This window comes from Saccopteryx bilineata, chromosome X, assembly GCF_036850765.1.
Source record: "Saccopteryx bilineata isolate mSacBil1 chromosome X, mSacBil1_pri_phased_curated, whole genome shotgun sequence".
Lineage (NCBI taxonomy): Eukaryota > Metazoa > Chordata > Mammalia > Chiroptera > Emballonuridae > Saccopteryx > Saccopteryx bilineata.
This window is the reverse complement of record NC_089502.1, coordinates 37,523,873-37,551,165: the sequence shown is the minus strand read 5'-3', so window position 1 is coordinate 37,551,165 and position 27,293 is coordinate 37,523,873. Positions and strand designations below refer to the sequence as shown.

The 27,293-nt window shown below is 38.3% G+C and overlaps 1 protein-coding gene across 1 annotated transcript in view; it reads right to left on the bottom strand.

The window, feature by feature from the left end:
- The window catches only part of LHFPL1 (LHFPL tetraspan subfamily member 1), a 50,239-nt gene extending 24,111 nt beyond the window's left edge, over positions 1–26,128 (bottom strand). Inside the window, exons 1-2 of the mRNA XM_066250445.1 lie at positions 25,747–26,128; positions 13,677–13,775 (exon numbers count right to left, since the gene is read on the bottom strand). Of these exons, the coding sequence (XP_066106542.1) occupies positions 13,677–13,775; positions 25,747–26,128 (481 nt within the window). The remainder of the gene's footprint in view (positions 1–13,676; positions 13,776–25,746) is intronic.
- Positions 26,129–27,293: the final 1,165 nt, after the last annotated feature.

Below are 27,293 nucleotides of genomic sequence, written 5' to 3'. Positions count from 1 at the left end.
CTCTTATGGGTTCTTTCATGGCTTTCACTGTTCTTAATATCAGTTAGAGGCTTGATGAAGAATTACTAGAAAGTAGAGTTAAAGAATTATTTTAGTGTTGGGCTGAGAAAGAATCATGGTTTATGATCAAGTCCATGAAATCTTCTTTTGATGGTTAGAGTTAAATTAACAACCATCAAATCACCTTTCTCAGCTTAAATCTTTCATTTACTTAATCAAATTAAAGTATGGAGAAGTATGTACTTGGCAACGTTATTCATTTGAGTCTTTGTCTGACTTTTCCCTTCTTATTGAATTGGGGATTCACTGAACAAACACAAATTGGATTGCAATTAGGCAGCATCTACAGCAGGGGTCAGAAACCTTTTCAGCTGAGAGAGCCATGAACGTCACATATTTTAAAATGTAATTCTGTGAGAGCCATACAATGACCCATGTACATTACACATTATCTAATAAAAATTTGGTGTTGTCCCGGAGGAGAGCTATGATTGGCTCCTGCCACCCACAACCATGAACATGAGTGGTAGGAGATGAATGGATTGTAATACATGAGAATGTTTTATATTTTTAACATTATTACTTTTTTTATTAAAAATTTGTCTGTGAGCCAGATGCAGTCATCAAAAGTGCCACATCTGGCTTGCGAGCCATAGGTTCCCAACCCCTGATCTACAGCATGTGTGAGATTCAAGAATCTAGTCTCAAGCTCTTTCTGAGAAAGTCACAAGCCCTTATTGGATCTCAATAGTGATAAATGAACACATTGATTAATCTGCAACGACCCTTTCATCGTACGTTGCAGTGCAAGCCCATGGTTACTTTTTTTGCTTTAAATATTTAATTGTAAACTCATTTTTATTAGATATAATTGGCATATAATACTACATTAGTTTCAAGTATACCACAAAATGGTTTGATATATATTATATACAAAATGATCATCACAATAAGTATAGTTAAAATCCATCACCACAGTTAAAATTTTATAGTGATACTTTTTAATATTTATTCTTGTAGAAACTATCAAATATACAATATAACATAATCAAGTAGTCACCATGCTGTTCATTATATTTGTAGGACTTATATTTATTTTATAACTAAAAGTTTGTACCTTTTGATCTCCTCCAACCATTTCGCCCACCCCTACCTCTCTGACAATCACTCTATTCTCTGTATGCATTTTTAAATCATGAGTTTCTTTGGGGAGTTGTTTGTTTTTTTGTTTAAGATCTTATGATATTTGTCTTTCTCTGACTTATTTCATTTAGCATAATGTCCTTAAGTTCCAACCATGTTGTTGCAAATGTAAAAATTTTCTCTTTTATTTTTTGTATTTTTCTGAAGTGAGAAGTGGGAAGTCAGAGAGACAGACTTCCATATGCGCCTGACCAGGATCCACCCAGCAAGCCCACCAGAGGGTGATGCTCTGCCTATCTGGGGAGTTGTTCCATTGCAACTTGAGACATACTAGTGTCTGAGGCAGAGGCCATGGTGCCATCTTCATGCCATCCTCAGCACCCTGGCCAACTTTGCTCCAATGGAGATTTAGTTGCAAGAGTAGAACAGAGAGACAGAGAGAAAGAAGAGGTGGAGAAGCAGAAGAGCACTTCTCCTGTGTGCCCTGGCTGGGAATCAAACCCAGGACTTCCACACACTGGGTCGACACTCTACCACTGAGCCAGCCAGCCAGGGCAAGAGTTTCCTTCTTTTTATGGATAAATAATATTTCTATCTATGTATGTATGTATGTGTATATTTTTCTTTATATATTTTTTTTCTTTTTTTTTTATCCATTCATTCAATGATGGACATGTAGGCTGTGTCTATGTCATCACTATTATAAATAATACTGCAGTGAGTATGGGGATGCATATATATATTTTCAAAGTGTATTTCTGTTTTCTTTGAAAAAATGTATAGAAGTGGAATTGCTGAATAATATGCCATTTTAATTTTAATTTCTTGAGGAAACTCCCTACTGTTTTCCAAAGCAGTTGCATCAATACACATTCCCACTAATAATGTATGAGGCTTCCTTTTCTCCACACTCTCACTACCACTTATTATTTCTTATCTTTTTGATAATAGTCCTTTTAACAAGTGTGAATGACAGTTCATTGTGGGTTTGACTTACATTTTCCGGATGATTAGTGATGTTGAGTACTTTTTATGGGCATATTTGCCATTCACATGCTTTTTAAAAATATTTATTCATATATTCTGTCCATTTTTAATACTTTTTCTATTGAAGTGTATAAGTTCTTCTATATTTTAGATATTAACTTTTTATCAGATATATAATTTGCACATAGTTTCTCCAATTCTATAGATTGCCTTTTCATGTATTTATGTTGTTGTTTTTTTCTGTGCAGAAGTATTTGCATTTGATATAGTCCCACTTATTTATTTTTGCTTCTTTTGCCTTTGATTTTGGTTTCAAATCCAAAAACAAATCATGCCAATGGAGATCCAAGATGGCAGCAAAATATGTGGATGCTGCAATCATCTCCTCACTGGACAAAACTAGAGTCACAGCTAAATTTAATAACAATCATTCTGCCTGACCTATAGTGAATATAGCATTAACCTGGAATGCTGAAGTCGCTGATTTGAGACCCTTCCCCAGGCTTGCCCAGTCAAGGCACATATGAGAAGCAACTACTATGAGTGGATGCTTCCTGTTCCTAGCCATCCTCATTTCTCTCTCTCCCCCCCCCTTCCTAAATATCAGTAAATAAGATCAACATTGGTCACTTCAGTGATGTACAAAGGGAAATTAACCCTATTTAGTATTTATTTTTAATTTTTAAAGTTTTAGTTGGTTTTTTTTGTTTGTTTGTTTGTTTGTTAGGGTTCTTAACAATACCACTCTCAAATTCTTCAAGGAAGAAGAGATCAAATACCATGGTTATACAAGACAGACGTGTAGTTCAGAGAAAAAATAAAAATCTCCAGAAAAAAATCTCAATTACATGAAAACCTTGGAATTAAATGATAGAGAATTCAAAATTGAAGTTCTGAAAATACTCAACAAGATGCAAGAAAACACCAATAGACAACTTGTTCAGAAAACAAATTAATGAACAAAATAAATATCTCACCAAAGAGATTGAAACTTTAAAAACAGAGATGAACAACCCAATACATAAAAACTGAGGTAGCAAGTTTATCTACTAGAACAAGCATGATAAAAGAAAGAATCAGTAACATAGAAGACAGGCAACTAGTAATGTTACAGAAAGAAGAGGAAAAAGACTCAAAAATTTAAAAAACTGAGATACTCTTCAAGAATTATCTGACTACATCAGAAAGAGCAATGTAAGAATAATGAGTATATCAGCCCTGGCTGGTTGGCTCAGTGGTAGAGAATTGGCCCAGCATCTGGAAGTCCCAGGTTCGATTCCCAGTCAGCGCACACAAGAGAAGTGCCCATTTTCTTATCCACCCTTCTCCCTCTCCCTTCTCTCTATCTCTCTCTTCTCCTCCCGCAGCCAAGGCTCCATTGGAGCAAAGTTGGCCTGGGTGCTGAGGATGGCTCCATGGCCTCCACCTAAGGCACTAGAATGGTTCTAGTTGCAACAGAGCAATGCCCCAGATGGGTAGAGCTTTGCCCCCTGGTGGGCATGCTGGGTGAGTCATGGACAGGTTCATGTGGGAGTGTGTCTCTCTTCCTCCCCACTTCTTACTTCAGAAAAATACCAAAAAAAGAATAATGAGTATATCAGAAAGAGAAGAGAAGGAGAAGGGAATAGATAGCCTATTCAAACAAATAATTGATGAGAACTTCCCAAGCCTATAGAAAGAATTCAATCCTCAAATCCAGGAAGCAAACAGAATGCCAAGTTACCTCAACCCAAACATACCTACACCAAGGCACATCATAATAAAATTGTCAGAAATCAATGACAAAGAAAGAATCCTCAAGGAGCTAAGGAAAAGAAGACCACAACATATAAAGGAAAACCCATTAGGTTATCATCAGACTTCTAAGTAGAAACTCTTCAAGCCAGAAAGGAATAGACCCAAATATTCAAAGTACTGAAAGAGAGGAATTAGCAGCCAAGAATACTATGTTCATGAAAGTGATTCTTCAAACATAGAGAAGAAATAAAAAATTTTACAGACATACAGAAGCTAAGATAATTTATCTCCAGAAAACCTCCCCTGCAGGAAATACTCAAGGGGGTTATTCGACCAGACACAAAGGCAGAACAAATCAAAACTACAAAGAAAATCTCCAACAAGTTTACAATCAAAACAAGGATAATTTGTGACAACAATAATTTAAAAGGGGAGAGGATAAAGATCCACAGTAGCAAAGGAAGATGGAGTGCAGAAGCACTCATAAGACACAGGACTCTTGTACATATGAACATTTTGCTCTTAATAAACTAATTGTAACCACCAGCAGAAAGCCACTACTGAAAGACACAACTTCAAAAAAGATGAAACAGGGGAAAAAAGTATGGAACAACACCAAACAAAAACAACTGACAGAAACACAACAGAGAAGAACCAAGGAAGACACAGAGCTACCAGAGAACAAAATATAAAATAGCTATAGGAAATCTTCAAGTGTCAATAATTACCTTAAATGTAAATGGACTGAACTCACCAATATAGAGGAATAAAGTAACAGATTGGATCTAAAAGCAAAACTCAATAAAATGCTGCCTTAGAGAGACACATTATGCTTCAAGGACAAAAGTAGATTCAAAGCAAAGTGCTGGAAAATGATTCTCTGAGCAAATAATATCTAAAGAAAAGCAGGTGTAGTCATACCTATATCTGACAACACTGATTTCAAGACAAGAAAGGTAACCGGAGACAAAGACGAACACTTCATAGTGATAAAGGGAAAATTATATGAAAAAGACATAACACTTCTTAATATATATGCACCGAACCAGAGAGCACCCAAATATATAAGACATCTACTAACTGATCCAAAAATAGAAGCAGACCAAAACAAAAACAAAAACAAAAACAAAAAACCAATCATCCTGGGAGATTGCAACACACCATTGATGACTTTAGATAGATCATCCAAACAGAAAATTGCTGAAGAAATATCAGCTTTTCTTGACCAGGGTGTGGTGCAGTGGATAGAGAATTAGCTTGGGTTGCTGAAGACCCAGGTTTGAAACCCTGAGGTTGCTGACTTGAACACAGGCTCATCAGTCTTGAGTGCAGGCTCATGATCATGAGTGTAGAGTTGCCAGCTTGAGCATGAGATCATAGATATGACTACATGGTTGCTGGCTTGAGCCCAAAGGTTGCTGATTTGAAGCCCAGTGTTGCTAGTTGGAACTCAGAGTCATTGGCTTGAGCAAGGTGTCTCTGGCTTAGCTGAAACACCTGGGTTAAGGCACATATAAGAAAGCAAACAAGGAAAAACTAAAGTGTCACAATGACAAGTTGATGCTTCTCGTCTCTCTTCCTTCCTGTCTCTCTGTCCCTGCATGTCTCTCTCTCTCTCACTAAAAAAGAAGAAAGAAAGAAAGAAAGAAAGAAAGACAGAAAGAAAGAAAGAAAGAAAGAAAGAAAGAAAGAAAGAAAGAAAGAAAGAAAGATATTGGCTTTAAATGACACACTGGACAAAATGGACATAACAGACCTTTGCAGGACATTTCATCCCAAAACATCAGAGTATACATTCTTCTCCAGTGTGCATGGGACATTCTCAAAGATAGACCATATGTTGGGCCACAAAACTAACATCAACAAAATCAGGAAGATTGAAATTATACCAAGCATATTTTATGATCATAAGGTTTTGAAATTAAAATTCAACTGTAAAAAAGAAGTAAGGAAACCCATAAAAATCTGGAAATTAAACAACATACTTCTAAAAAGTGACTGGGTCAAAGAAGAAATAAAAGCAGAGATGAAAAGATATATACAAACAAATGAAAATAACAACATGGCATATTAAAATTCCTAGGATGCAGCAAAAGCAGTAATAAGATAGATGTTTATATCATTACAGGTTCATATCAAGAAATAAGAGAGATCCAAAGTAAACAACCTAACATTATACCTCAAAGAACAAGAAAAAGAACAAAGGCAACCCAAAGTTAGCAGAAGAAAGAAAATAGTAAAAATTTAAGCAGAACTAAATAAAATAGAGAAAAAATACTACAGAAAAAAATTAATATAACAAAGAGCGGGTTCTTTGAAAAGATCAGTAAATTTGACCAACCACTGGCTAGAATCACTAAGGAAAAAAATAGGAAGAACTCAAATAAAAAAAATCAAAAATGAAAGAGGAGGCCCAGGCCGGTTGGCTCAGTGGTAGAGCGTCGGCCTGGCATGCAGTAGTCCCGGGTTCGATTCCCGGCCAGGGCACACAGGAGAAGCGCCCATCTGCTTCTCCACCCCTCCCCCTCTCCTTCCTCTCTGTGTCGCTCTTCCCCTCCCGCAGCCAAGGCTCCATTGGAGCAAAGATGGCCCGGGCGCTGGGGATAGCTCCTTGGCCTCTGCCCCAGGTGCTAGAGTGGCTCTGGTCACAACAGAGCGACGCCCCGGAGGGGCAGAGCATCGCCCCCTGGTGGGCGTGCCGGGTGGATCCCGGTCGGGCACATGCAGGAGTCTGTCTGGCTGTCTCTCCCCGTTTCCAGCTTCAGAAAAATACAAAAAAAAAAAAAAGAAAGAAAAAGGAGAAATTAATACAGACATTATATATATATATATATATATATATATATATATATATATATATATATATATGAAGCGTCATAGTAGAATATTATGAAAAATTATATGCCACAAAATCAACATCCTAGAGGAAATGGAGAAATTCCTAGAACTATACAATCTTACTAGATTGAGTCATAAAGTAGAAAACCTAAATAGATTTATAAGCTCGGAGGAAATAGAAACAAATATCAAAAAATTCCCAAAAAACAAACATTCAGGACCAAATGGCTACAGTAATGAATTTTATCAACCTTAAAAAAAGATTTGGTACCTATCCTTCTCAAAGTCTTCCAAAACATAGAAGAAGAAGCAATACTCCTCAAAATGTTTTCTGAGGTCAACATAACCATCATATCAAAATCTGGTAAAGACAACACAAGAAAAAAATTATAGACTAATATCTTTAATGAATACAGATAAATCCTAAACAAAATACTAGCAAATCAAATACAACACATTTAAAAAATCGTATGTCACAATCAAGTGGGATTCATTCCACAAGCACAAGGATGGTTCAAAAGATGAAATCAATCAACATAATACACCACATCAACAAACATGGAGCAAAAATAAAATAATCATATCAATAGATGCACAAAAGGCATTCGATGAGATACAGCATCCCTTTATGTTTAAAATACTCAATAAAATTGGAATAGAAGGAAAGTGCTGCAACATAATAAAGGCCATATATGACAAACTGTCAGCTAATATCATCCTAAATGGTGAAAAAATGAAAGCTTTTCCTCTAAAATCAAGAATGAGAGAAGGCTACCCATACTTTCCATTCCTATTCAACATAGTCCTGGAAGTTTTAGCCCAAGTGATCAGGCAAGAGAAAGAAAAATAGGCATCCATATCAGGAAATAAGAAGTACATGTTTCACTTTTTGCAGATGACATGATCCTGTATATAGAAAACCTCAAAGATTCCATCAAAAAACTATTAGAAGCAAAAAAACAGTAAAGTAAAGTTCTAGGATACAAAATCAATATACAAAAGTCTATTGCTTTTTTATATGCCAATGATGAAGCCTTGGAAAATGAACTAAAAATATCATTTTACAATTGTAACAACAACAACAAAAATACCTAGAAAGAATCTACAAAACCTTATTGAAAGAAATTAAAAAGACACAATGAAATAGAAAAATATTCCATATTCAATGGATTAGAAGAATCAACATAGTAAAAATGGCCATATTACCCAAAGCAATATACAAATTTAATGCAACCTTCATCAAAACCCCAATGCCATCTTTTAAAGAAATAGAATAAAAGATCAACAGCTTTGTATGGAACCATAAAAAGCTGAATAGCCAAAGCAAACTTGAAGAAAAAGAATGAAGCTGGAGGTATCACACTACCTGACTTCAAATTATACTATAGTGTCACAATAATCAAAATAGCATAGGTCTATCAGAAAAACAGACATACAGACCATTGGAATAGAATCAAAAGCCCAGAAATAAAAACATATATATATATATATATACATATATATATATATACATATATATATATATATATATATATATATATATATATATATATATATATATGGACAAATCATCTTCAACAAAGGAGCAAAGAACACACAATGGGGAAAAGAAAGCCTCTTCAATGAATGATGCTGGAAAAATTAAAAAGCCACATGCAAAAGAATAAAGGTTGACTACAGTTTGTCCCCTGCATAAAAATTAATTCCAAATGGATCAAAGACCTACAGATAAGATCTGAAACAATAAATTGCATAGAAGTAAACATAGGTACTAAGCTCATGAACCTTGGGTATAGAGAACAGTTTATAAATTTGACCATAAAGGCAAGGGAAATCAAGGAAAAAGCAAATAAATGGGAGTATATCAAACTAAAAAGCTTCTGACAACAAAACAAGAAGGCAGCCAATTAAATGGGAGATGATATTTGCAAACAACAGCTCCGATAAGGTGTTAATATCCAAAATATATAAAGAACTCACAAATCTCAGCAAGAAACACAAGCAAAAATTAAAACTTTAAAAAGAGAATTGGCCTGACCAGGCCATGGTGCAGTGGATAGAGCGTTGGACTGGGATGTGGAGGAACCAGATTTGAAACCCCGAAGTCACCAGCTTGAGCTCAGGCCCATCTGGTTTGAGCATGGGCTTACTAGCTTGAGAACAAGGTTACTGGCTTGAGGGTGGGATCATAGACATGACCCCATGGTCGCTGGCTTGAGCCCAAAGGTGGCTGGCTTGAAGCCCAAAGTTGCTGGTTTGAGCACAAGGTCACTGGCTTGAGCAAGGCATCACTTGCTCTGCTGTAGCCCCCCAGTCAAGGCACATATGAGAAAGCAATCAATGAACAACTAAGGAGTCTAAGGAGCCACAATGAAGAATTGATGTTTCTCATCTCTCTCCTTTCCTGTCTTTCTGTCGCTATCTGACTCTCTCTCTATCTCTCTCTCTCTCTGTCTCTGTCATGAAAAGAAAAAAAAGAAAAAAGGGAAGAGTGAACCTGAACAGACACTTCTGCCAAGAAGACAATATCTTCTTTTCAGTTAGTGTTTTGGGATTCTTAGGACATATTCCCAGAATTGGGAGAGCTGGGTCATAGGCAGTACCATCTTTAATTTTTTGAGGAAGCACCATGTTTTCCATAGTGGCTGAACAAGGCTGTATTCCCACCAGCAGTGCACAAGAGTTCCCTTTTCTACACACCTCACCAGCATTTGTTGTTTGTTGAATTGTTAATGAAAGCCATTCTAGCAAGTGTGAGGTGATATCCCATTATGGTTTTAATTTACATTTCTCTGATGGTTAGTGACATTGAGCACTTTTATATGCTTATTGATCATCTGTATGTGCTCTTTGGAAAAGTATCTATTCAGGTCCTTTGTCCATTTTTTAATTTGATTGTTTGTGTACCATTTGTTTATTTTTTCCTTTATTTTCCTTGACCAAGGAGACATATCGGTAAAAATATTTCTGAGAGACATCTGAGCATTACTATCTCTGTTTTCTTCTAGAATTTTTATGGTTTCACAACTTACATTTAAGTCTTTTATCCCTTTTGAGTTTATTTTTGTGAATGGTGTAAGTTGGTTGTCTAGTTTTATTTTTTTGCATGTATTTATGTAATTTTACCAACGCTATTTATTAAAGAGACTGTCTCTATTTCATTGTATACTAACTGACCTAGAGGTTTGGATTTATTTCTGGGTTATCTGTTCTGTTACATAGAATTTATGTATAGATCTGTCTGTATAGATCTTATGCCAATTCCAAGATGTTTTGATTACAATGGCTTTGTGTTATAGCTTGATATAATGAAGTCTGATACCTCTTACTTTGTTCTTTATTTGCAAGATAGCTGAGGCTATTTGGATTATTTTTGGATCCATGTAAAAAAATTTTTTCAGAGACAGAGAGTCAGAGGGATAGACAGGGAAAGACAGGGACAGACAGACAGGAACGGAGAGATGAGAAGCATCAATCATTAGTTTTTCGTTGCGCATTGCGACACCTTAGTTGTTCATTGATTGCTTTCTCATATGTGCCTTGACCGTGGGCCTTCAGCAGACCGAGTAACCCCTTGCTCAAGCCAGCAACCTTGGGTCCAAGCTGGTGAGCTTTTGCTCAAACCAGATGAGCCCGTGCTCAAGCTGGCGACCTCAGAGTCTTGAACCTGGGTCCTCGGCATCCCAGTACAATGCTCTATCCACTGTGCCACTGCGTGCCACTGCCTGGTCAGGCCCATGTAAATTTTTGATATATGTATTTGTTCTAGAACTGTGAAGTTTGCCATTGGTATTTTAATAAAAATTGCTTTGACTCTACAGATTGATTTGGTTAGTATGAACATTTTAATGATGCTAATTCTTCTTATCCATGAACACAGTATATGCTTCCAACTGTTTGTAGCTTCCTCGATTTCTGTTTTCAATGTCTTACAATGTTCCAAATACAAGTCTTTTACCTCCCTGGTTACATTTATTTCCAAGTTTTTATTTTTTGTTGTTGTTGCAATAGTAAATGGAATTGTTTCCTTAATTTGTCTTCTTGACTAGAGGTAGATTAATGTTGATTGAGGCCCTGAGTGCCGAAGAAAATATTGGGCCCCTTGTCATTGGAAATAAGTGTAAAGTTGGGGTTTTGTGGGGCCCTTCAGAAGTCAGGGCCCAAGGCGCACACGGGTGCACCCACCATTAAATCTGTTTCTGTTCCTGACAGTTCATTATTGGTATATAAAAATGCCACTTTTTTCTGAATATTAATTTTATACCCTTCCATTTTGCTGAATTTATTTATCAGGTCTAGTAGTTTTTTGGTGGATACTTTAGGGTTTTCTATGTACAGCATCATGTTGTCAGTAAATAATAACAGTTTTACTTCTTTTCCAATTTGGATGCCTTTTATTTCTTCTTATCTGATTGCTGTTACGAAGACTTCCAGAACTATATTGAGTAAGAAGAGTGAAAAAGGAAACCCCTGTCTTGTTCCTGATATTAAGAGGATTGCTTTTAATCTGTGCCCATTGAGTATAATGCTAGCTGGAGGCTTGTCATATATTCATAAATGACCTTTATTATGTTGAGGTATGTTTCCTATATTTCCACTTTCCTGATAGGGTTTGTTTGTTTTTGACAGAGACAGAGAGAGAGAGAGAGGGACAGATAGGAATAGACAGAAAGGAAGGAAGAGAGATAAAAAGCATCAATACTTCGTTGCAGCACCTTAGTTATTCACTGATTGTTTCTTATATGTGCCTAGACTGGGGGGCTACAGCAGACCGAGTAACCTCTTGCTCAGGCCAGCATCCTTGGTCTCAAGCCAGTGACCTTGAGCTTCAAAAGCCAGCTACCTTTGGGCTCAAGCCTGTGACCATGTGGTCATGTCTATGATCCCACACTCCAGACAGTGACCTCACACTCAAGCTGGCAATCCTATACTCAAGCCGAATGAGCCTGCACTCAACTCCATAGCCTCGTGGTTTCAAACCTGGGTCCTCTGCATCCCAGTTCGATGGTCTAGCCACTGAGCAACCACATGGTCAGGCTTTCCTGAGAGTTTTGACTATAAATGGGTGCTAGATTTTATCAAATGCTTTTTTCTGCAACTATTGATATTCTGATAATCATGTGATTTTTATCTTTTGTTTTGTTTATGTGAGAAATCACATTGATTGATCTATAAATATTGTACCAGCCTTGCCTCCTGTGAATAAATCCCACTTGATCATGGTCTATGACTTTTACAATGCATTACTGGATCCAGTTTGCTAATATTTTGTTGAAAACTTTAACATCTATATTCATCAGAGATACTGACATATAGTTTTCTTTCTTTGTATTGTCTTCCCCTGGTTTTGAAATTAGGATAATGCTGGCCTCATAAAATGTGCTTAGAAGTCTTCCCTGCCCCTCAATTATTTGAAATAGCTTGAGAAGGATAGGTGTTATCTTTTCTTGGAATCTTTGGTAAAATTTACCTGTGAAGCCATCAGAACCAAGTCTTTTGTTTGCTATATTTTTTAAAAATTTTATATTGAAAATTAAATTTAACCGGTGATATTGAGCAATAAGAGTACATAGGTTTCAGACAAACATTTCTATAGCATTTGAACTGTTGATTATGCTGTATATTCATCAACCAAAGTAAAATCATTTTCTATCACTGTATATTGGTCCCTTTTTACTTCTCTCCTCCCAACCCTTCCTCTACAACCACCTCCTTCTATTAACTACTCGCTTTTATCTATGTCCATCAGTCTCAGTCTTATATTCCACCTATGTGTAAAATTATATACTTCTTATCTTTGTCTGATTTACTTATTTCACTTGGTATAATGTTCTCAATGTCCATCCAAATTGTTGGAAATGGCAATATATCATCATTTCTTATGGCTGAATAGTATTCCATTAAATATTTGTACCACAGCTTCTTTATCCAATTCTCTATCAAAGGACACTTTGGTTGTTTCCATTCTTGGCCACTGCGAATAATGTCCCAATGAATGGGAGTGCATGTGTCTTTGTATACCAATGTTTTCAAGTTTTTTGGATAAATACCCAATAGAGGGATTGTTGTATGATATCTTCTTTATAGTCCTTTCCTTATGTTGTGTTAGTACAGTAAAAAACTCTTTCCTGTAAAAAATTGGTCAGGTAAGACAAAAATCATTCTGAGGCAACAGACAGAAAAGGAAGTAATGGGGTATAAGCTATAGGAGATGGGTGGCGTTTGTTCTGAAGTTTTCTTCTACAATTGAGAATATTCAAGGAAGTTTAGACATTTTCCTTCTTACTCTGTTTTATTATGGTAGGTTGGAGAAATATTTTGAAATCTTCCAATTAGGGCCCAATCTATTCCCAATTTACAATAGTAAGTTTAAGTCATTCTCAATGAGCATTTGCAATCGTAGAAGAGTCCAAAGCTACTTCAGTCACTCCTTCTATTGTAATACTTAACAGTTCTTGCCATTAATATGCTTGGAACAATGTAACAATGCATGTAACTTGCCAGTAACAATCCCTGATATTAAACTTAGGCTACTAATGTATGGTGTAAACCAAATTATCTTTTGTGATAGCCTCAGTGAAATGTGAGAATAGATACTATTGATTTGTATTTGGAAAACAGTGCATAGAAGGAAATACTAATAATAACAAAGATTTATTCAAAGGATGACAGATCATCAGTGTCTAAGCATTTGAAACTTCTCTGTAGAAAAGGTTGCCCCAAACTGCTCAAAAAACTCTGGATAAAAGTACATAAGAGGTGTAGGAAGACATTGTCAAGGAAGTGGAATTTATGTCCATCCATTGTAAGTTCACAAGGCCAGATGAGACTGGCCAAGCCACTGTTTCTCACAAGGTAACACGTGAGAAAGACTCAGGCAAGCACTACTAGTAAGCAAAGGCCTGTCCAAGAGGTAAAGCACTTTTAAAAATAGATAAACTGCCACTGCCATCCTGCTCAGGCCACCTTACCTAACTGAAATTGATTGGAGACATTCCCACATGTTTGCATTATCTCCGGGCTATTCCATCCTAAGGGGTATAACGCACAGCCTGAGCTTATCAGCAGCCCTGTAAAGAAAAACATACACAGAGGCAGAAAAATTATAATAGGTCTTCTGTTACCCCAACATTCATTCTGGATTAGCTCAGTTCAATTTTTTCCTCCTCCATTCAGATCTTACCTCTCCCATTTTAACTTAAATGCCTATAGCTCTACCAACTCAACAGGATTCTTTGCTATGCCATAGTTGGTGAGTTGTAGTAGGTAGTAGAGGCGGCAACTCATAAAAAACAGTATTTGGAATTGAGACAAGCCAATGTAATTTTTACAGCCAAAATATTTTTTTCAGAATGACTTACAAAGCTAAGTTTGCTTCTCCATCCAGAGTCTTCTTCTGTCTTGGTATGATTTATAATCACAATGTAGACACTACTGCTGTTTCCTGAAAAGTCAGCCTTTTCTAAGAGCCAAGTGGATCCCCAGTGGATGAAGGTAGGTCATAATTTCTGTAACTTGGAATCAGATGCCAGACTGAGATCTACAGAAAATATATGTTATATAGACTTCTAGTGAGAAGGCACCGCACTCCCTCTTCAAGAAACACTTCTTTCTTCTGAGAAATCATTCCAAATTCATGGTACATATGCTTCCGTTCTTTAGCTTCCAGTCCCTTCCACTGTGCCCCTTGTCTTCATCTCCATTTTGCTTACATCTTTTAATCACTTCAGGGAAATTTTGTGGGACCTTAGTAGTAAGCTTAATCTTCTAATCAGAAAAACAAATCTGGTTCTTGCCAACACTGTCTTATAAGGGCAACTTCCTTATCTATAGCTCTTGCTGATGCATAGATTTGCATTTTATAACCTCTGATCTCCCCCAAATCATGTTTTCCATGACAGTGAATTTGACCTAACATTAACATGTGACACAAAGCAACAAAATTTATTGTCTGGTCAGTAATCATAACCTAGCATGAAGATATAATCTGGGCCAGACCCTTGTTTCTAAAAGTTTTAATCAAGAAACAGAAATGCTGAGTTAATTAGCAGATAGAGATGAAGTTGAAAAAAATATGTCAGGAGGTAGAATCAAGTCCGTGTCAAGCTGAAGCCAAGTTTATTCTAAACTTATGAATACCCATTACTTCTGGATAACTGATTGGTAGAGGAAGAGGATACAGTAACATGAAGCAGACATACCATGAAGAAAAACTCTATACTGCCAAAGAGCTAGAGAGAATTCAGTGTTTCAAAATAGCATCCGAGTTCCATTTTCCTTATGTTATAATGAATTCTCTTTTCACTGAGAGATCTCAGGTGAGTCTCCTACTTGCAACCAAGAAACCTTAATTACGAGAACACTATACTTGAATGTTACACCAAAGGTCATGGGGTGGTTAACTGTCAGAAATGTGGATGCAGAAACTAACACATAACACAGAACCTCTGGAGATCCTGTGTTTGATCAGTGATGAATGAGTAGCATATTTATAGGTTCTGGAGCTTTGGGGCTCAGCTGGACAGTGAAAGGCAGACTGCTCCAGGGATCTCTGACCTCACCTTTACTTATTTTTCCTCAGTGAGGAAAATTCCATATATACTCTGAGAAGCTAATAAGTCCATTTTGCCTTCAGGTCAACCTTTTTGGAAGAAAAGCTCAAAGTACTCTCTAAGTTTCTCTGTAGCCTGGCAACCCATGTTTTTTTTTTTGTACTCAATGAGGCCAGAGAAAAAGACTTTAATAAGTAGTAGGAAGCATTTAAACAGGAAAACAGAAAACATTCTCACAATGAGAAAGGGCTTAGAAACTAAAAAAAAAAAAAAAAAGGTTAGAAATTCCTTCAGTAAAAGGCATTCTTGCATTCTTGTCTGTCTCATAGTCTTAAAGAAAATGAAATTGGTCACTCAAAGGCGTTTTTAGGCTCTGAAAATTATCCAGTGACAATGAAGCATTACTTCTGGGGGGTTTTCCCCCCAGATAAATTGAAATTCTATGATATGAAAAAGTATGAACCAGAGGGTATAAACTCAGTTTGCACAATGGGCTAAGGACAAAGTTGGAGGTGGAAGCTAACCCTTTTCCTGCATCCATTGTATGCCTTTTGAGGGAAGAGTTAATAAATGAGCTTTCTCACACAGACTAGGAAGAAAAGCACCCAAGTTTATTAAAGAACAGCAGATCAACTTTCCAAATTCCACATTCAGATTCCTAGGACTGGCATGAACTCTGACTTCTCAAGCACGTGGTAGTGCTGGTCAAATGCTTTTGTTTACATGGCAGGAGGAACCTTTCACTTTCTTCTGCCTCCCTGCTCTTCAGACTTTGCTGAGGAGCTCAGGTCAGGGAACACCTTCTGAAGGAAGCCTGTCCTCACTATTCCCAACCCTCAGGCAAAGTTACACATTCTCTCTGTCTCTCTGTCTCTCTCTTTCTCTTCCCATAGCCACCTGTGCTTACCCTTCTTATTAAAATATACTGTGATATATAGCCTTCACAAATGTTTTTTCTGTATTCCTACTAGAGTGTGTTTTCCTTGAAGAGAGGGACCATTTTTATCTTCAACTATGTATCCTTGGTACTTGGCATATAATAAGTGCTCAATAAATGCATGTTTCACAGTGTGCTCTGCCTACCTTACAGACAGCTTTCTTCACCTGCACTGTCTAAGCGAGAAGCCTTCTGAAGGGATCTCCATAGCAGATATGGCAGATCACCCTAGATATCTGATACAACCATAGAACCTGAGAGAGGGAAAGGTCTTTGTAGATTACCTACACCCGTGATGGCAAACCTATGACATGCGTGTCAGCAATGACACATGTAGCCATTTTTGATGACACGTGGCTGCATGCAGCCGCATACCAGAGAAGTATGGGGCCACATGGCGAGAAGGATGTTTCATCTTCAGCTCCTGCATGGCCAGGTGCAGTAGCCGAGGATAAAACATTTGCTGTAGTGTAGACACACTTCGCCGGAGGTCTGTAGGCCAAAACAACCGAACTCCGGCACAGAGCATCTAGTTCTGGGACATCTTCCTGTTAGGCCGTTAGGGGATCTTTGACCTCACTTCCGGCCGGCGGAGCAGGGAGCAGCGGAATGCCATGGGGGATGTATCTCTGTGGCCCTGTGATCACCATTACCAGCAACCACATAACCACAGCAACCATCATCCAATCTACTGTTCTGGGGTGCCGTGGATTTCTAATTGACCATCATTACTGAGATAAGTGAGGGAGAGGCTGGGAGAGGCAAGGGCCTGTGCTATGGGTGCTGTTTCCAGCTATTAGAAATAGCGGTAGCCGTCTTAATTTACATAAGATGCAACTTGCAGAATTTCAAGACAGCATCTGGGATCAGGAGTTTGTCGACTTGAGGTCAAAGCTTGAGAATCTGGAAAGGTGCCGCTTGGAGAATCAAGAGGAGTGCCACTACAAACAGGAAATTTGGAGTGCCTGGAACCAATTACCAGACACTTTTAGCACCCTGAAAAATATAGCAATGGCTTTACTCACAATTTTTCTCTCTACATACTTTTGTGAGACCTTATTCTCAGCGTTAAATAATATCAAAACCAACAAAAGAAACATATTGACAGATTAAGTTTGTAGCACTTGCTTGGGCTTGAAGTGTACAAAATACCAACCTTCAATTGAAGATTTAGCCAATGAAATTCAGCAACAAAAAAGTCACTAATAGGCAGGTTAGTTAAAGAATTCCCCCTCCCCTCACTTATCTTAGTTCACGGCACCCCACACAAGTTAAATAATATCAAGACCAACAAAAGAAACCGACTGACAGATGAACAAAGAAGTTACTAAGCAGGTAATTTAAATAATGTTTTTGATTTATTAAATATAGTTATATATTACAATTATACATTTTTGTTATTTAAACTATAAATATCATGAAATTATGGTTTGGTTTGGTTTTTTCTTGAAGTGACATACCACCCGAGTTATGCTCAATTTTTTGGCAAATTTTGACACACCAAGCTCAAAAGATTGCCCATCACTGAACTACACTAATCCCTCCCCATTACAGATATGTATATTGAGACCCAGAGAAGGAGAGTAATTTAGCCAAGGTCACATAGTCGGTCACTGGCAACATTTTTCCTCACTAATCACAGGGATCATTAACCCTTGAAAGTTCTGTCCTTCCAAAGACAGGTGTCCAGAAATGATCACCTTTTGGCAATAATATCTCTGGCAGGCACTAAGAATCTTATAGGCATTAAAACTAGAGAGAAAACACAACATGATGACTTAAGAGAACAATACTGTGTTTTATACTTGACAGTTACTGAAAGAGTAGATCTGAAATGTTCTTTCCACAAAAAAATAAGTACATGAGGTGATGAGTGTGTTATCTAACCTTATTGTGATAATCATTTCACAATATATACACGTATCAAATCATCATGTTGTACAGTTTAAATTTACACAATGTTATAGCTCAATTATATTCCAATAAAGCTGGGGAAAAGAGAGAGAGAGAGAGAGAGAGAGAGAGAGAGAATAGGTTAATCAGTCTAGACCTAAATTCAAATTCTAGCTCTGCTACCTGGAGGTTGTGTGACGTTAGGCAAGTTATTTAATCTTTATGTACTTTAGTTACCTCATATTTAAAATGGGAGTACTAGTACTCTATTTATAGGGATATTTCAACAAGTAATACTTACAAAGTTTCTGACACATAGAAAGTATTCAAAAAGGACTTATTATTACTAAACAGTAGGCTTTCCTCTTGGCTTCCCTCTCACTTTCCACCTATATTCTCCATGTTAAAAATTTCCCTCACCTCTTTGTTCTCATAAGAAATGCCTGAAAAGTGAAAACTTAAATAAGGCTCCATGCAAAAGCTGCCTGCTTAGAGTTGCTATCTTGCAATGTTTCCATAGCACCAGGCTAGAGATCAGAAATCTCAGCAAGGCATGCCTTCTGCCCCAGTGCATATGGCTCCATGCTCTGCCTACCTTGCCCTGCCATTCCTTCCATCCCCCATCCTGCTTTTAGACAGGTTGTGCACATACTTCATAATAGGTTGTGCACATACTTCATGGAAACAGACTTATAACTGACAGCTGATTCCATTACATTTTACCAAAGCTGTAGAAAAATGTCCTGGGAGACATATTTTAAAATATAAAGTCACAGGGAAATTTATTCTCTATTATATTTGTCCCCAGCAGTTCTCATCGACTTCAAATTGTAAATATATGTTTCAAATAGCAACACAAAAGTCATTTGCCAGTACTAGGCCCTGCCACCTGGAAGAGTGGGAGATTATTTAAAATGTAGATTTGGGGCCTTCAACTACAGGCAATTGATTCAGTAACTGAAACCCAGGAATATGCATTTTAAAAGCACCCTAGTAATACATGTAATATAGTGATACATCTGGTCTTGGTACAAACACTTAAGAAAAACAATCCTAAAAATATTAGGAGCATGGGGTCTGGTGGCAGAGAAAATTAGTTGAAATACTGGCCTGCCACATATGAGCTGTAGTCCTGGCTGCCACTTCTCTATGTGTCATTGTTAATTCCCAGTTTTACTGCGCCTCCAACCACACATGCACTTCGTAGAAGTCTGTCTCAACTGCATATGCTCAGTGGGGTACTTTCCTATAGGAAGGGAAAGAAAGCCCTTTAGAATGTGTTACCATCGTCACTCCCCTACTGCACATGTGCAGGTGACCACCTTGTTTCTCTTCCTCAACTTTACCTTGAATAAGAATCTCCTTTCACCGAATGTACCAAATGTTCTCTCTAAACATGATTGCAAGTTCACTTCCTGGACCAAGGTGGAGCCCAAAGATGGACACTTTACTTAGCTTCAGTCCTGTGCAACTTCAACACAATAAAAACACTCAGGCACACAATCTGAAAAAGAACTTGGAACCCTACCTGCAGCTACATCCAGCCTGCCCTCAACTTTCCTTTGCAGCCAGAATTACTACTTCCCAATATTGCAACAGCTTTCTATTTGCACGTTCTCAATTGGGAAAATGCCTAATTTTTGTCTCTGGACAGGGAAAATCTCCTTACTAGGTGAAATCATCCCCCTTAACACATCCCCTCCCATTCACAAGTATAACTATTCAATGGGCAACCATTTTGTTACACACTCCACCCTATCCATAAATACCTGTTCAAATATGATTATTAGTACTTTGTATTTACTACCCTGAGCAGAAGCCTAGTATGAGTTTATTTGTTATTAATTTTCTCAAAATATTGCTCTTGTAACAATGCAACTCAAGCACAGTGGAAAAATTTATATCTTGCCTCCAGCTATATCTTAGCTTTCCCTTCCTAGAGAACTTCCCCACTGAACTCTCCCATTTTTTGAACATAATATTTTAAGTCAGAATGATAAGGCATTTCAATTCTTCTAGAGATTTCTAAAGTAGATTAGTGGAGGCTTCACAGAGAAGTTGCATTTGATTTGGCCTTTGAGAGAGAGATACTCATGTACAAGCAGACCTGGGAGAAGAGGGCACTCTATTAAAAAAATATATATATATATATATTAAAAAAATTTTGAGGTAACAGCAGAATTTCACTTCTGGGAAATTATCTGAAGAAACCCAAAACACGAACTTGAAAGAATATATGCATTCCTGTGCTCATTACAATATTATTTAATATGGCCAAGGTCGGAAACAGCTCAAGTGCCCATCAGTAGATGAGTGGATATAAAACTGTGGTACATTTACACAATGGAATATTATTTGGCCGAAAAAAAGTAAATGTTACCCTTTACAACAACGTGGATAAACCTAGAGAGCATTATGCTAAGTGAAATAAGCCAGTCATGAAAAGAGAAGTGACATTTGATTTCACTTATATGTGGAATTTAATGAACACACTAAACTGATAAAATAGAAAAAGACTTATAGACAGCAGGCTGACAACTTTGGGTGTTTAGGTCTGGGTAAGGGGGTCAAAGGATTGAACAAAAAACCTGAATAAAGAAGACCAAAAAAATCATAGACATAGACAACACAGTGGGGATTGAAGGGGGAAGGGTGTGGGGGGAGGTGGAAGAGGAAATGGGAGGATAAATGGTGATGAACAAAAACTTCACTTGGGGTGGTAAACACATAATGCATTGAACAGGTGATGTGTTGTAGCATTGTGCACCTGATACTTGTATAATTTTGTTGACCAGTGTAACCCCAATAAATTCAATAAGAAAGCAACATTATAACAAAACCGAACAGAGGTTCTCAAGTTTTAGTGTGTACTGAAATCTGCTGGGGAATGATAAATGACAAATCCAAGACAGTAATTACCTCTGCTTTGGGGAGAAGGGAATATGATCAGAGTCTGAAGGAGACTTCAACTGTACTGGTAATACTTTATTTCTTCAACTGAATGCTACATAAATCAGAAATATTCCATATTATAGTTTCAAAACTAAATCTACATGAGAAGCTATATAAACCAGAGAGTGCCAGGCATCAGTTCTGATTTAGTAGTCTTACAATGGCCCTAAGGAATCTGCATTAATAAGCACACTAGGTAATACTTATCCAAGTGGTTCATAGATCACTCTGAAAAACACCGTGATAGCACTTTTTCTACAAAGGGAAATAGAAAAATCAATAGCAGTAGTGCATAAAGCCCAGAGCTGAAAGTCAGAAGTTCTAAACCATAGTCTGTGCTCTGCTCCAATTTGCTACTTGAGTCATTGCTAGCAGGTTAACTTCTTTGAATACCATTTTCCCAAACAGAAAGCCACTTTTATAATTCTTGCTCAGCATGGTAAGGCTAAGTTAAATGATTCCTGGTGAAACTTTGGAGGACTTTCCAGGAAATAAATACTTTCCACAGAAGATAATTGTTTTTAGAATAGCACCCTTTCCTTGAATCAAGTTCTCAATGATATGTTTCCAGTGACAATTTTCATCCACCTTAAAGCATATAGCATTAAGACCTTACCCTAAGAAAAAACATTGATGCTTGTCTGAGTGTGTTAAGATGTATCCTTTGGAATGAATATATATATATTTATCTCCAGGGTGGTGGTTCTCATTTTGATTGGGGTGAGAAAACACAGCATACATATCAGAGTCACTAGGGGGATTTTTCAGAACGCACAGCCTTGCACCTGTTGTTGTGTATCTCAGAATGGGAAAGAGGACTGGAGAGTTGTGGAGTTCACATTTTTTAAGAACTCCAGGTGATTCTGATACATTCCCTACTCTGAAAAAATTCTTGGCCTCCCTCAAGTAACCCGATCCAAGATCTTACACTTTTTTCTGCCAAAAAGTCCCCTATATTTATTTCTCATCTATTTATTCAGCTCTCACTGAAGATAGACAATAATTCACAAGTATCTTGTGTATATGTATACACACACAGAAGGGAATGTGAATTATGACCCTGTTCTCAGGGACTGTGGGCCAGCTAGTTGGAAACTTCAGTATATCCCCAGGGCTGAAATAATCTCCTGGCCAGATGTTTCCTTCACCGGTTAGAGCAGGGCATGAAGGTCCCAGTGGAAGGCTCTCTGGACTTTAGGCTTGTCCAGCTGGATCAGCTGCAGGTGGAGCAAATGAGACCCAAGGGCCCCATCATGTCACCTTGCTGAGTATGACTCAGTCAAGCAGATCTTTATTTCTTCCTGTCTCTCCCACTTCCCACCACTCATCTCTGTGGGAAGCTGCCAAACTGGGGAACAAGAGTCAAGCAAGGGGCGGAGATAGTACTTAATGGATACTCCATCTCTTCAGTGGTTTGGGGTCTGGCAGAGATAAACCAGACCTGAAACAAATTGGCTCCTCCCCCTACTGTATTTCAGTTAATGCACTAGCTGTGAAGAACCGGGCAGGCCTGAAGCAACAAAATCAATTTCCCTCAGCTGAACAAGTTTAAACTAAACCCCCACAGCTCTTTCTCTTGTCTTTTATTCATTGAGCTCAAAATGTTGACCATATTTGGCTCTTTGCATTGGTAGAACCTGTATCTGAGGGGTACGACCTGAAATCTCTAAAGAATCTCGAGAAATGGCCATGTGCCAAAGGACTCCTAGAAAATATGATATAACCAAGTAGTCTTCACCACTCCTTCACATCTGATGCAACCTTAACAGGCATAGGTTTCTAAAATGGAGGTGGTAATGCCTATCAGTGAGTTGGTGCTACAAATGTGGAAGTTGTGGTAATTTAGTATTCTGTCTAATATCATTCCCTTGCCCATGGATAAACCTTAAAGCATACCTTGAGTCCTGACTCTTTACATGACTACTGTCAAATTGTGTTTTATTTTTTAATGTTGAAGACCCTCAACTATGTGTAAATACTGTCACCATGTTCATATGAGAAAAGGTCAATGATGAATATAAAATGGCAGAATTACATGAGATCAAAATGGCACGTTTTTGACTTCCTCTATATGACATCTGCCGCTCAGGTGAAGTTCTTCCTCACTCAGTCTATGCGTGTCTAAATCTCCATTACCTACCCACATCTCCTTTCAACAATTTCCTTTGAGTTTCTAGACCTAGGAGGTGGAATCAATGAAAATATATCATATGGAAGACCATAAGGGTTTTCTAAAAGTCTCAGCCAAGCCCAAGGTAGAATGCAAGCTGTCAGTAGGAGCCACTATTAATTCTTGGAGTCTGATGGGGGATATTGTTACTAAATTTCTGATTTCTCCCAGTTAGCACTTCTTACTCTCTGCCAGGAAGTCTTAGAAATGCAAATGAAACTAAGTTGTCACTCTCAAGTCAGAAAAGAAGATAACTTGGATGTTAACAAACTTGAGTTGAAGCCTGAAAGAAAGGAAAGGATATGAATGAACCTAGCTCTCATATATCCATTTTATCCCAATATACATAGACATTGTCTTAGACATTTGTTCATTCTTTCTAATTCCATTAAAAACCTGCTCTGTGTCTAGTACTGAGCTGGGCCTCAAAGCTATGAATATGAATTTCAAGGACCACCTCTTACTCCTGACAGATAAGTGAAAGGTGAGCCTTCTTAAGGTTCACTTTAGATATCCAGGGAGTCCCAAAAGTGGGATTATTTAAACTAGGCTTAGTAACTGGTTCTATACCATGGTTTACAAGGGGAAGAAAGAAGCAATCTAATGACTTTCTAATGTGTCCAGAAAAGCCATTAGTAGCTAAAGAATGGAAAAATTCAGAGATAAGGGAGGCTAGAATGTTAATTCAAATTTTAAAATTTTGCTCTGGCAGGTTAGCTCAGTGGTAGAGTGTTGACCTGGCATGTGGCTGTTCTGGATTTGATTCTTGGTCCGGGAACACAGGAGAAGCAACCACCTGCTCTCCACTCTTCCCTCTACCTCTTCTCTCTCTCTCTCTCTCTCTTCTCCTCCTGTAACCATGGCTCAATTGGTTCAAGCACATCAGCCCTGGGCACTGAGGATGGCTCCCTGGAGCCTCTGACTCAGGTGCTAAAAATAGCTCAGTTGTGAGCATAGCCTAAAAAGGGCAGAGTGCTGGCTCCAGAAGGGTGTTGCTGGGTGGATCCCAGTGGGGGCGCATGCAGGAGTCTATCTTCCCTCCTCTCACTTGGAAAAAAATAAATAAACAAATTTAAAACTTTTATAACGAGTCTGAGGAAGAGAGAACCTGAAAACATCCCCTTAACTGTGATTCAATGAAAAAAAATGGTGTTTTTCATAAACAGGCCAGGGAACCATGATACCTTAGCTCAGAGTTTCTCAACCTTGGCATTGGTGATGTTTTGGGGTAGATACTTCTTTGTTATTGGAAATAGGGAGCTTTTTTGTTCTTGTGTGCCAGTGGAGTATTTAAAAGCATCCCTTGCCTTTAGTACTGGATGCCAGTAGCATCCCCCTCAAACTGTAAGAACCAAAAATGTCCAAAAACATGACTAGATGTCCCTGGGAAAGGAAGTGAGAAATAAATCAGCCCCTGTTGAGAACCACTGTCTTCCCTCATCACTACCATCTCTCCCCAAGACCTCCTGAAGACAATCATTGGAGAGAAGAAAGAAAATTGGGACCTGGACTATCTTGTCAGTGACAAATTCAAGGAAAGAAAGAAATTGAACACAGGAGAGGTCACTGTCATTTGTCCATCATCACAGGGAGAGCCAGAAATGGGATTCAAATTTCTTGGCTTCAGTCACTCACACCGTATTGCTAATGGAGATGATAATGAAAATGAATTAAATAACGATTTCAAAAACTTTATGAGCAAAATCGACACACTCCAACAATCGCTTCTATAAGCACTTTTTCCCATTGCCTAATCTAGGTGTAAAATGTACCTCACATATTCATATATATATTTGCCTATCTGTCTAAACTAGCTTTATTTCCCCCTTATACAATTCAAATTAAACTGCTCCCATTGCCTTTCTGCAAGTAGCCATTTTGCATTTGGTTTTTCCTAGCCCATTCATACATTGCCAGCAGCTCTGGTTTACCTGCACTAATTTAGAGGAAGCCTGAATGAGGAAAAGATAATAGTATGGGATAAGGCCATCGGAAATCCAGATAGACTGTTAATGGCTGCCAGACAGGGCTAGCCCTAGATGTGGGCCAAATAAGCAGTTATCTACAGTCCATTTGGGGCTTAGCAATTCACTATTAGAGATATATTTCTTTGGCAGGGACTTTACATTAAACTCTTGTTAGTAATGAGCACTTCTGTGCATTTGTTTATTAAATCACTGTCTTCTGAGATCAGACCTTTTAAAGACTAAGTTTATTTTGAAGCAATAATACTAGAATATATGTTGCTACCCTTGTAAAGTATACCTGGATAGTATTCTTAAATGGACACCCTGCGTGCAGAAGGCGATGAAAATGGAAGCTAGAAAAAGAGATATCAACTGTCTAGTCACCAATTTTACTATGAATAAAACTGTCATACATTGCCCTTTAGAGAATTTTAGACTGTTTCAAAGGATTTAACTTTTGTAGTCTTAGAGATGAACATAGGTGAGGGGTGAGAGTGGGTTTCCAATAAAGTAGCACTTCCCATTCCCACCCCACCCCTCAAAGCTCCAATCCCAGGGACACTGTCTTACCTCCCACGAACTGTGCAGCTCCCATGCAACGTCCCATCATTCTGGAGATGAGTTCCTCCATGCAGCAGCCCAGGACTGCAGCCAGTGCCACCAAGAGCAGGAGAGCACAGCCGGTACCTGTCACCACCGTGCACATTTGCCAAGCAAGGCTTGGGATGGCACTGAAGCTGGCATAGCGCCCACACTCTTCCACCATGATCAGACTGTGCCCTTCTCCCCGCACAGGGTAGTTGCACCTCCGGAATGTGCTGAATGACACTGGTTTCCCCAGCTGAGATCCAAAAAGCCAGTAAGGTAGGAAGTAACTGGTAGAACTGGCCACAGCAGTAACAAGGGACAGGAAGGCCCAGATGGTCCCCACCAGTGTCAGGCTGCTCCTCATGATCTCAGGTTTCTCTTCAGGTATGGGGAGATGAGTTGGGTCACAGCATCAAATACCAAAAATTATCATGTAGGCTCCATCAGCCTATTTATCATCTGGCTGGCCAGTCTTGGGGGTTTATTTATGTGCCACTTGGTCCTTGCTTCTGGATAAGATTATTTTCTTGAGGACCATTTGAGTCCTTATGGGATGCTGCTTTCCAGCACTTTTCCCATTTTTCCTTCTACCTGATTTAGTTCTGTGGTCTCTAGGCTGCAATGAAAAAAACCATAGAACAGAATTAGTGAGTTCTCTGCCAACACAAATTCAGCCTGATCTGACTACTTTTAACTCCAGACGTACAGCATGTAACAAGTAGCTAGAGAGAAGCCTGAATGAAGCCCACACTGCCCAGAGAGTCTCCAGCTTCCAGTGGAATGACCTTGCTGGTGTGGAGATCTGGAAGTAGGTGGTATCTGAAGAGGGTGAGGAGCCAAGTTGTTTTCAATGAACAAAAGAAGGAAGACAACTCACAGGCCTGCCCTTAATATAAGGGAAAAGAAGGAAAAAGAGCTTACCATGGAGTTGTAGAATGTGCCCATCTGACATAGGCAGGATGGCCAGTAGTGCATTCATGTTGGCTTTTCACAGAGATACATCAGCCAAGTTGAAATAGGTAGAACATGTAAAGTAGTACAACCATTATGGAAGAAAGTATGGTGGTTCCTCAATAAATTAAGAATAGAACTACCATATGACCCAGCAATCCCTCTACTAGTTATCTACCCCAAAAACTTGAAAACTTGAGTATGTAAAGACACATGCACCCCCATGTTCATCACAGTATTATTCTCGGTGGACAAGACATGGAAATGACCCAAGGGTCCTTCAGTAGAGGATTGTAAAGAAGATGTGGTACATATGTACAGTGGAATACTATTCAGCCATAAGAAATGATGACATAGTGACATTTACAACAACATGGATGGACCTTGAGAACATTATACTGAGTGAAAAAGTAAATCAGAAAAAGCTTTCCCTGGCTGGTTGACTCAGCAGTACAGCATTGGCCTGGCATGTGGATGTTCCGGGTTTGATACTCAGTCAGGGCACACAAGAGAAATACCCATCTGCTTCACCTTTTCTCCTTTCATTTATCTCTGTCTTTCTGTCTCTCTCACTCTTT